Source organism: Meles meles, chromosome 5 (assembly GCF_922984935.1).
Source record: "Meles meles chromosome 5, mMelMel3.1 paternal haplotype, whole genome shotgun sequence".
Classification (NCBI taxonomy): domain Eukaryota; kingdom Metazoa; phylum Chordata; class Mammalia; order Carnivora; family Mustelidae; genus Meles; species Meles meles.
In genome coordinates, this window is record NC_060070.1 from 77406577 (window position 1) to 77418368 (window position 11792).

At 44.1% G+C, this 11792-nt stretch overlaps 1 protein-coding gene across 1 annotated transcript in view; it reads right to left on the reverse strand.

Moving 5' to 3' along the window:
- RNF217 (ring finger protein 217) overlaps positions 1-11441 on the reverse strand; it is a 127109-nt gene extending 115668 nt beyond the window's left edge. The window contains exon 1 of the mRNA XM_046004983.1: positions 10449-11441. Within this exon, the coding sequence (XP_045860939.1) occupies positions 10449-11303 (855 nt within the window). The 5' untranslated portion in view covers positions 11304-11441. The remainder of the gene's footprint in view (positions 1-10448) is intronic.
- Positions 11442-11792: the final 351 nt, after the last annotated feature.

Here is an 11792-nt window from a genome sequence, read left to right on the forward strand (position 1 = left end):
AGCTTACACCTGGCTGCCTTGAGACGCTGGCTCCAGGGGATGCCAGCTTCCGTGTCAGCAGCCTGCTGCCCCGAGTCGAGCACGCTGGCAAGGCGGTGTGCAGCCGCTCTTGTCGACAGCCCCAGCAGAGCTCTCTGACAACGGCCAGCTTCAGCATCCAGCCACATGAGTGAGCTGACATCTGAGCACATGAGAAACCCCAAGTGTGAACGGACCAGCTGAGCCCTTCCCAAATTTCTCATGATATATCATGGTCAAAATAAAATGGTTGTCTTCAGTCCCTAGGTTCTGGAGGAATCTGTTACACAGGGGACACAGGAACCAGAATAGGTTTTATAATTCAGAAAGTGCCTCTCTGATGGATGGGATGCCAGGATAGACTCAGGCCACAGCATTCCATTACACTCCAAGTTTAAATACACCATGGAACAAGATACCAAACCTCAGGTTCAAGTATGTACCCTATTTTTCCACCAACCTACACATATTATAATTTACTTCCAATCATTCACTCAGCTTTTTAGCAAGAATTTATTGAGCACCTACTCTATCCTGGGCTATGTGCTAAGCGTTATTTGTAAACACAGCTTAAAGAATAGGGTATTGGGGGCCGAAAATTAACCAAACATCAAATCATCACTTACTACACATACAATTACAAAAGGGTTTTTTTTAAAAATACAATGGCAGCAGAGGGAAAAGGACTCTAAAAATATTAAGGGCAGACTGATTCGGTCTGAAGACTTAAGGAAGGCTGAGCTCTGAAGGACAAGGAGACACTCACTCACGGAGGGAAGCGGAGAAGAGAGCCAGAAGGGAGAAGGCAGAGCCCAAACCTCAGCAGCAGTGTTATGAACCGGGATCTTTACAGAGAAGATGTAAAGATACAGTGGGAAGGAAGGGCTTCCAGGTTTTATCCAAGAGAATGAAACATCGAGACTCTCATTTTAAAATATCATTTTAGCTATCCATTGTAATATTTCATATATTGACAACACCAGCCTCCAGTGTATTAACTATTTATGGAGTAAATAAATAAGTCCACTCCACAGATATTCATTTCATGCCTCCATCATGCCAAGAGCTAAGAAACTAATCAGCAAAAAAGACTGTCTGTGCATACACCAAGTTTTACAGCCTAATGGAACACAGAGCAGGAAATGGGCAATTTAAATACAGTGAAGTAAGACTCTTACCATAAGTACAGAAGGTTGTCAAATACTGAAAGGATGCTTAATCCAGGTATAAGGAGTCTGGAAGAATTCCCAAAGGAAGAAATGTCTAAGCTGAGACTAGAAGAATCAGTAAGCGTGAACGAATCGGGGGAATAAGGAAAAAAAGCAGATCCCCCTAAGACAGAATCTCATGTCAGTAAAGGTAAAGTTCATGATTAAGAGAGTCACAGAGAGTTTAAGGAACAAAAAGAAGTTTTACATGGGTGTAGGCTTAGGGGGCAGTGGTCAACAAGAGTTTGCTCACTCAGGCACCTGGAAACTCTGTCTAGATTCTATTCCAAAAGCAAGAGGCAGACACTGAAAGGCTAACAAGGGGGAACGTCAAGACCAATAGAGCATCTAATAAAAAACTTTTTGCCTATACAGTGGGGAACGGGTCAGAAACAGTCAAGATTGGAGCATTGGAACCAAGTGAGAAGCTGCTTCTGGAATCCAGAACAGAAGAGGTGGAGGCCTCATCAGGGAAATGTCAGAAGAAATGGAAAAAAGTAGGAAAAAGGATAAAATTATTTTTAGGATGTAAAATTGCGAGGACTTGATGATTAATTAAGTGTGAGAGGTATCAGAGAGGAAGAACTCAAGGATGACTCCCAAGTTTCTGACCTGGGTACAACTGATGGCAAAGAGGAATCCCAAAGGAGGAGCAGGGCTTCAGGGGTGCAGGAAGGAAGATGAGGAAAGGGAGATGTAGTTTTGAGAAGTTTAAGGTAGCTGTGGGTGGGACATACAAGTGGAATCATGCAGGAGAGAAGTGGCGATATGATGCTAATGGTGAGACGAGTGATCCGGGCCAGAGAAAAAGATCTGAAAGTCAAGAGCACATAGGTGTTACTGGAAGAGGGAAGAGAAGGGGTAGGATAGGACAAGGCAGACACCAGTGTTAAAAGATGGTAATACAAGAGAAAGCTCAAATGGAAACAAAAGGAATGGCCAGAGCGTTAGGAAGAAAACAAGTGAGTATATTGCCATTAAAACGTAACAGTAAGGGGCACCTGGATGGCTCAGTGGGTTAAGCCTCTGCCTTCGGCTCAGGTCATGATCTCAGGTCCTGGGATGGAGTCTCGTATGGGGTTCCCTGCTGAGCAGGGAGCCTGGTTCCTTCTCTCCCTCTGCTGCTCCCCCTCCTTGTGCTCTCTCTCACTCTCTGTCAAATCAATAAATTCTTAAAAAAAAAGAAAGAAAGAAACTTGACAGTAAGTCAAATTACAGCTTTTCTTAACTCAATTTCTCTTGATTTTCTTACATGAATATGAGGTTGGGTTTGGTAGCAATCCACCTCTGGACCTGGGCAAGAGTCCTCTACTTCCTCAAAACATGTAATTAATTTTCTTCTCCTCCTTGGACTAAAAGCCTTGTGATTTTGCACAATACAGATACAAATATAAAGGAAAAAGAAAATAAATATATTTAGGTTACAAATAAAATAAATGTAAACAATGTAAAAAAAGTCATGGGTTTCAGAGCCAAATGGACCTGAATTTAAATCCCACTTCCACCACTTCTCAGATATGTGATTTAAGTTATTCAGTCTCTCTAACCTTGAGTTTTACTGTATAGCATTTCACTATCTGCACCATAGAAATGGAGCTATTCCTATTTTCTCTAACCCACTCTAATCAGAAAGCCAACCCCACCAGCACCAACGAAAACAGTACTGTTCATGGTTGCAAATAACCTTCTTGTTGGGGAAATCGATGGTCAACTTCAACCCTCATCCTGCTGAGATTACCAGAAGCATTAGACAAAGATGATTACTGCTTCCTTTTTAAAACACCATATTGGTTTGCTTCTGGGTAACCATTCTACCTTGGTCCTCTTCTTGCCTAACTGACCCACTCCCTTTTAGACTCCTTCCTGGTTCCTTCACATGTCTGGGGTTCCATATTAGTCTTGTACCCAGACTCAACCCTCCTTCTCTAGCTACTATCATTCCCCAGGTGAACTTATCTAGTCTCATGGCTTTAAATACCATCTACGTGCCCCAAGTGTTCAACTGTGTATCTTTTGTTCAGATCTCTCTTCTGAATGCCAGACGCCAAATGCCTACTCAACACCCCTTCATGAATGTCTAAACAGCTTTTCAAACTTTGCGCGAACTCCTGATTCTCCCTAAATCTAGTCCTCCTACAGTATTTCTCATCGTATTAAATGGCAACCCCATTCTTCTAATTGCTTTGGCTCAAAACCTGAGTCATCTTTGGCTCCTTTTCTCTTATCCCACACTCAATCATCAGCAATTCTGTCAGCTCTAATTTCACAATATATTCAAAATTCAACCAGCTCAAGCCATATTCACCTCTATCACCCTACTCTGAATGCTGGATTATTGCCATAGTATTCTGGCTCTTTAAACTTCCATTCTTGACTCCTATAGTATATTCCCTACAAGAGTCATAGTAAATCTCTTTTAAAGGTTGAATTATATCTCATTAGCTCAAAAATCTTCTTATAGTGCCTTATCTCACTCAAAGGAAATGCAAATTCTCTATGGTCCTAAAGCCTTCTCTGACCAGCTTTCTTACTTCTGCTGTTTTCTTCTTATCACTCCCCATCTCATTCCCTATGCTTCAGCCACATGGATCCCTTTCCCATTCTTGGACCACCCCTAAGCATGTGCTGGTCTCTGGAACTTTATACTGTTTCCTCAAATATCCTCATGATTTGTTCCCTTACTGCCATCATAAAGATCTCTACTCAAAGGTCACCTTGTAAAACCCTCCCTGACAACTACCTCCCCCATTGTAAATATATGAAGAACAAACTTCTCCCCACTATTTATTTTCACCCTCCTATTGTCTCTTTCTCCATAGCCCTTATCTCTTAATATACTAAGTTATTTATTTGTTTTATTCTCTATCTCCCCCCAGCCGAGTATATAAAGTCCATGAAGCCAGGGACTGTCTGTTTTAGTTCTGTGAATCCCCAAAACCTACAACAGTGCTTGGTATATAATAGGTATTTAATATATAAGTGAATTAAAATTAAATAATAAAATATGTATAAAGTGCTTAAAATATAGATGTTCAATAAATGGTTGTTCTTATTATTTGTGGAAACTTAAAAAGGCCAAGGGTGATTATCCCAAAATTGATAAGGCAAATAGTACTGATAAAGTGGAAAGAGAATGACATACTTCAGGAATTATTTTCCTGTAGACATTGAATTTTTATTTTAAAATTTGATTTAATAATTTAATAATTTTATTAAATTAAATTTTAAATTAAATTAAATAATTTTAATTTAAAATTTTTTAAATTAATAATTTTGAATTAATTTTAAATTAATTTAAATTTTAATATAAATTTTTAAATTAATTTTTAAAATTAATAATTTTAATAAATAAATAAAATTTAATAATTTGATTTAGGAAGGTTCATTTAGTTTATCATATGAAAATCATCTCACAAAGTGAATCTAAACAAAATAAATGAACTTTTTAAATATTATAAACTCAAAGATTTGCCATAATGTCATGAATATTCCAAAACAAACTTAGGAAAATTGTGCTTTCTTTTAAGTAAAGGTAACATATATTTTGGAAGGAGTAAGCTATTTAACAATATTCTATTTCCAACACTTAGAGCTCTGAGAAATATGTATATTAAGAAATAAATGATGGATGAATTTATTACTCTGGATTAAACATAATAGGAGGAATTATAATGTGTTTACTAAATGGTAAGCTGGTATTCCCAAATTGGTTTAAAAAAATCCTCCCCAAAAAGTAAGAGAAAAAGGGACCCACAGCTGTCTGGCAACTTAAAAGCTTACCACCAAATAAAGCTGAGAAAAAACACTGAGCATTATTTAGAAGGCTTTAAGATGGCTCTTTAAGGGAATTTAATGCATTTATAGAGTATCTCATGGTTCTTGGCCTACTGGTGCCCAGGAGATGTTTGTTATATGCATAAAGGTACACTAATACATGAATACATTAACTATAAGAAATTACCACTCAGGGGTCTGTCGGCAGTGCCCACGACAGACTCGTAATAAGAAGCTGGGAGCGTTAAGTCCTAATGCTCTTCTTTTTCTCTCTCTCACATTAAGAGTAAGGAAGAGACTTCCTGTATAAAAGCTGAGCTCTTCTCTAGAAAGGAAAAAAAATATCCCCACTCTAAAGGTTTCAGTTGACGCCTTGGGTAAGTAGTACTATCCTCATGTCATTTGAGATAGCAGGCCGTGGAGTCCAATGGCGCATTCCTCGCAGCCCCATCTGCAGACAGCTGGAAGAGGCGGGAAGGGAAATAGCCAGGTGGCCCGCAGATGAGGTCCCGCTGGTGTGCAGCACAGCCCTTAATAGGAGATTCCTCTGCAGAAGGCAGATGCCAGTTAAAGTCAGATTTTGAGAGGTAAGAGAAAAAAGAGACTATTAAAGAGAAATGAAGACGTTATGAGAGACATATTAAAGAGGCAGAAGAGAGAAATGAGGGCTTGAGTCAGAGAGGTGTGAAAGCGAATGTTACCGCACCCTTCAAATCTACCTGTGAGCACACACACGCAAATTCTGTGCACAAAAGCCTAAGCTGACACAGGCCTTAACCCTCACTTTTCAAATGTGCAGAGTGATTTAACAGATTTCAGTCTCATTATTCTTCCCATGTTCAGGACTATCAAAATCACACCTGGTGTGACAGGATCTGTAAATTCACCTGTGTGAAGGTGGCTGCGTTCAAACTCCATCTTGAGCACATTACTTTCCAAAAATATACAGGCCGATTTAAGATTTAAAGGGAAAAAGTAGGTTACACTTGTACCCGTAAAGGTCTGCATGACTCAGAGTTTAATAATAGGATACATAAGATGTCACCCTTAGGTCACTGATTCTAGGGTGACTATAGTAGACTGCCATTTTAAGACATCACCATCTAGCAGCTGTTTTGTTCACAATCTGTAGAAGAAATGTGTTGCTTGTCTCTATTAATACTCATTTGACAGGTGTATACATTCCAGCTCAAATACATCTGCCAATTGGGAGCCCTTTGAAGCTGAGTGATGAAAGCCACGACAGCTGGTACCTTGAGACAGTCCTTAGGATGCCCAATTCTCTCCTTTATCTAAAGAGCTAAATATTAATACTTCATATTATAGCAGATTTTCCTGTCTATAACCCAAATCACAAGGGAAAGACATCAATGGAGGATTTCTGAAACAAGCACAATATCATTCTCTGAGACAAAGAAGGCAACAATCTTTCCTCTTAACAAGATGAGGCAGAGGCCAAACCAGCTGAGAAGGTCAACATTTACAAGAGCTCAGTGACCTGCAGGAGACTGCAGACGTCCCTGGGACTCTGTGCTGCCGCCAGAGGTCACGGGGAAATACTTCTAAAATGTATATATTGACAATTTATGTACCCAGGCAATATAAACTAATGTAGCTTCCACTAGGTCATGGTGCTCTCGAGCCTCTGAGTCAACACCTACGTAGTGTCAAAGATCATAATTTAGCTGTTTAGCCCTTCACCATGGCAAGTGAAAAGTGGACGGTGCATCACTGCATGGTAAAGTCATTCCACTAAGGGGGGTTTCCTGCAGCCCATCACAGTGATGGTGGGAGAAGAATTATGTTTGGAAAAACAAGGCTATTATTTCTAAAACACAGTATGTAAGTATTTAAGTCATGGCTTTATCTACTTTTTCAGTACTGAAATAATGCCCACATCCACTCATCGGCCTTTGTTACATATTGAGCCCATGGTGGCTCAAAGAAATAAGACATCATCTGAAAATCCGTGTTCTTACCTTCCAAGCTTGTACGTTCCTTCAAAGAACTCAGCATCTCCTTTTAGAAGAATATTAATTTAACCAGGCCATATCCCAACTCACATTTAGTATGAATTTTTAATGTTTATATAAAATGCCTAATAGAGGCTCTCCTTTATTTTCTTTAATGATGTTAAATAATGTGATATTTGACATGAATTCAAAAAATGGTGGAGGGCCGCCTGGGTGGCTCAGTGGATTAAGCCGCTGCCTCCAGCTCAGGTCATGATCTCAGGGTCCTGGGATCCAGCCCCGAGTCGGGCTCTCTGCTCCACAGGGAGCCTGCTTCCTCCTCTCTCTCTGCCTGCCTCTCTGCCTACTTGTGATCTCGCTCTCTGTCAAATAAATAAAATAAAATCTTTTTAAAAAAAATGGTGGAAAATGTCACTAATAACTTTTTCTTTCAAATACATCATTTTATCTTAAAAAGTCTTAAGAACACTGCACTTTCAGGCTTCATAGATTTTAGTCTGTCAAACCCAAGAAAGCTTATAAAATGAGAAAGAAAGCACTCACTGTGCCCTTTTGAACTGACTCTGGAAGGCAGCAAAACAACTCTGTAGTTTGATTCTGTTTTGCTTTAGAGCTAGTATGTCACTGGAGATCATGGCCTGCAACTCAATTTCACTGATGAGGAAATTAAGGCAGAAGAGAGGTTAAGTGACATGGAAACACACACCTTTTGAATTAACATAGACCAGAAATATTACAACCATAGGCCTACATTATTCAACTAACTGAAGAAAAAAAAAGTCATTTTCATTTAAACTAAAAGTCTGTGTAAAAAAATCTTTAATTCTAAGTTTAATGGAAAACTTAGCTGACCTATTCTTTTTGTCTGCTGTAAGACTTTGTCTTTTGTCTTAAACCTAAGAAGCTCAGAGTAGAATTTAGTACCCAAGCAGAATACAACTTTCTGGCCATGGTTACTTGGGATAATCACATTCTCTCTGTCCTTCAGCTCCTCCTAAATTCAATAACTATTAATTGAGCACCTATGCTCTATGTTCTATGTCCAACAGCATTCTAGGTGCTAAAGATACAGCAGTGAACAAATCCTGTGAAAATTCCTCTTTTTTAAAAAAATATTTTATTTATTTGACAGAAATCACAACTAGGCAGAGAGGCAGGCAGAGAGAGAGGAGGAAGCAGGCTCCTTGCAGAGCAGAGAGCCCGATGGGGGGCTCAATCCCAGGACTCTGGGATCATGACCTGAGCCGAAGGCAGAGGATTTAACCCACTGAGCCACCCAAGCGCCCTGAAAATTCCTCTCTTCAGGGAAATAATTTTTTTTAAAGTATAACAGAGTGGGTTAACACTATGAAGAAAATAAAAAGCAGAACAGGAGATCAGAGTATGGAGTAGGGCTAAATTTTAAAAGGAGTGGCCAGTGAAGGCCATTTGGATGATATTTGCATAGAGATCTGAAAAGAGAAGGGGGAGGAGTGAGCAAGCAAAGGGAAAGGTCTCTAGGGGGATATTCCAGGCACAAGGAACAACAAATACAAGAGCCCTGAGGTAGAAGTATGCCTGGCCTGCCTGACTCATAATTTTCTTATTTATTATTTTAAATAAAGTATGTTTTTTCTTCACTGAAAGTTCTGTCCAATACTGTGGTACATTCATACAGTCATAATTACTACAGACAAGCTTCAGATTCAGTTCTGAGGAAGTTTTCAGTGGTTCTGAATGATACGACACTGCATGCACCCGGCCACCCTTCCACTCCCCATTCCTTCTCTTCTCCATTAGAGATCAAAATATTGACTTCCTAAAACTCACTTAATCTGCTTTGGGGAAAGGGCCTACCTTAACTCAGGAAATCAAACTGCAATGCAGAATACCTCAACCCACAGGACTATCTCCCTTGAACTTCTAAACCCACTGAATTTGTTTCTAGACTTTAAGGATTGAGACTTGTTTACATCTCATTATACGCTACCTTGTATTGTTCCTGTGTACACATCTGTTCTCCCAGTCACTTCCTGGGAGCAGGGCCCATATTTTGGGAATGTATGAATCCCAACACAGGGATCTGTACACGGATGGCACCAATATCTGTTTGCCGATGATGTCATAGAAACTACCACAATGAGAGCAGACATTCCTCCTGTTTTAAGTATCTGTTTGTCGATAAACCATAAAAGAGACATCAGTCTCTCACAGGCGTTTGGATAATCTCAACCATCTTGGCCAAGTCAGTGTTTGTGTAACATTCCATTCTGTCCAAGTTTCTCTTTGCATTTCTGGTTGGGCAGAGCACACACTTTCGGTCTAGACACTAGCACGGATTACCCACCAAACACCGAAGAACTGTACCGTGTGGCATCCTGTTCCGTTCACTTGAGCCAATGTTATTAAACACTCTTAATGGGAAAGGGACTTGACAGAAAACTATCAAACCCCAACCACACTGTCTGGCAAAACAAACACATACATAAGGAACAACTTCTGTGCGTCCAAGACACACAGGAATATTTTTAAAGTATAGAAGCAGTGGCCTGAAGGGTGAGCTAAGACTTCACGAAAAAAAGCTGGCATCTGAACAGCCAGGGTTTTGAAAGACGACGAGGCCTACGACAGTCAAACAGGGGATCAAAGGGCATTCCAGATTGTGCACAACACTGACAGAAACAAAACAGACTGCACACTGCGGGAAGAACTCATTCACCATCAGTGAAGGAAAGCTGCTCTGTTGCACTCTTAAGCTTTCCAAGAAAAAAAAAACAAGCTTTCAAATAGGGAGCTGAAGAAGAAAGTTCCACCAGGGCTTTTTTTTGTTAAACCTCTTAGCCTTGCTTTGCTTTGTTTTGCTCTGTTTTGTTCCCTCTTAAAGAAATAAAGTACTGTGCTGGCATAAAACTTCAGTGAGGAAAAGCACTTCAGCTTTACGGCAGAATGAGAAAACTGCTAAGTGGGCAAGGGCCAAGGAGTGAATGAATGAATGAATGAATAAGTGAATGAACGAAAACATAAATAAAACTTTTCTGGAATGCATAAATAGAGCAAAACTAAAAATTCAGTCGTCGTGGACCTGATATATTAATTCCAACCCTTCTCTTCACTCACTCCATAGGTATTTACAGTATCTGGTGCCTACTATTGGTTAGTTTCTGGAAGACCAGGCCCAAGAGGCACTCTCATTGCCCTCCTTTTTGAGGGAGCTCTTGCTTGCAGTTTAGTCAAAGAAAGAAGCAGAGAACAATACATTGGAGCCAGTTCCCTCCACTGAAGCCCGAAGATCATGCAGAGTTAAATTCCACTTAAGTTAGACAGTGAGATCAACACAAATAATATTACAACGACAAACCACTGTGAGGTGTGAGAAGCTGTCTGATAGTGGTCCTTGATATAAGGCCGTCCCATCACCTCTTCCTGTGAGCTGGGAGCAGGCATTTGAAACGCTGAACGAGGGGGACAGAAGAGGGGGCAGAAGGGGGAAAGTTACCTGGGAGCTCAGGTAGACTTTGAGGCACTCCTCACACACGGCCTTCTTGCAGCACGGCAAGGGCTTGATGGGTTTGTCTTCCAGGCACACCCGGCACATCAGCACCATGAGGGGCACGTAGGGATCCCCTACCCCACCCAGGTCAGAGTAGGGTGGAGCTCCCAACAGGCTGGGCACGGAGAAGGGCTCGGGCGCCAGGTAGAACTCCAGCTCGATGCTGCCGCCGTCGGGGGTCAGAGGGTCTGTGGGGAGGGACAGCGGGGGGCTGGGGAAAGAGGAGGGGGTGCTGGGAGCGTTCGTCACCGGCGGAGCCCGAGGTGAAGACGCGGGCGGAGAGAGCTGCTCCGCGGTGGGGGCCTCGGGCAGGTCATTCTCCACGCAGAACACCGAGCAAAAAACTTGTCTCTTGCCAGGGATTGGGCGCCGCTGACCCAGCACGTCCAGGACCAGTTCGTCCGCGGCCCCGACGCGGGTCCTGGGCTCCCGCTCCTCGCCTGGGGGCGCGTCCCGCTGTTCATCCCCTCCCTCGTTTCGGTCCCCAGCTTCCTCCTCCTCTTCCAGCTGCTGTTGCAAAGTCTGGGGGTTGAGGGGCCCGGGAAGTGTCAGTCCCGCGGGCTGCCCGGGCGCTCGGCTCCTCCTCCCGTCCGGGCCCCACCGGCTCCTCTCGGGCTCCGGGCAGCCCGAGTCGCTTCCGCAGCCACCGCCGCTCGGCTCCGCGGAGGCGGCGCGCGGCCCGGACTCCCCGGCGCTGTCCCCCAGCGGCCTCGGGGGCTCGGGGTGGCCCGTGGCGCCGCCAGCGGGGGCCCGCGCCTCCTGGGGCCCGCCGCCGCTCACCGTGCTCTGCTCCTCGCCCATCGCCGCCCGCGGCCCGCGCCGCCGCTGCCCATCCAGCCGCCGGGACCCCCACCCGGCGCCGGCGGGCAGCGGGGGCAGCGGCTCGGCTCGACTCGCGGCTCCGCTTCTGCTTCCGGGTCCCTTCTCCGGGGCCGGGACTCCCCGAGCTCCCTCCGGGGAGCCCGTGCTCCCGGGCCGCGGCAGGCGGAGAGCCCGGCCCGCTCCGCTGCTCCTCCTCCTCGTCCTCCGGCGCAGCCGGGGACCGCCTCTGGGGCGCCGAGGGCCGCTCACTCCGGGCGCCGGCGCGCCCGCCCCTCATGCAGGTCGGGGCGGTGCCGGGGCCCCCGCGTGCCCCCGGGCGGGGCAGAGGGTCCGGGGAAGGGAGGCGGCCGTCAGTCCCGCGCCATCGCCGGTCCCAGCTGCGGGCCGCGCGGGACGTGCGGCCGGAGGGCGCTGGTCGAAGGGTCGAGGGGCCTGTGGCGCCGCCGCGGCGCGCACCGGGAGGTGCAG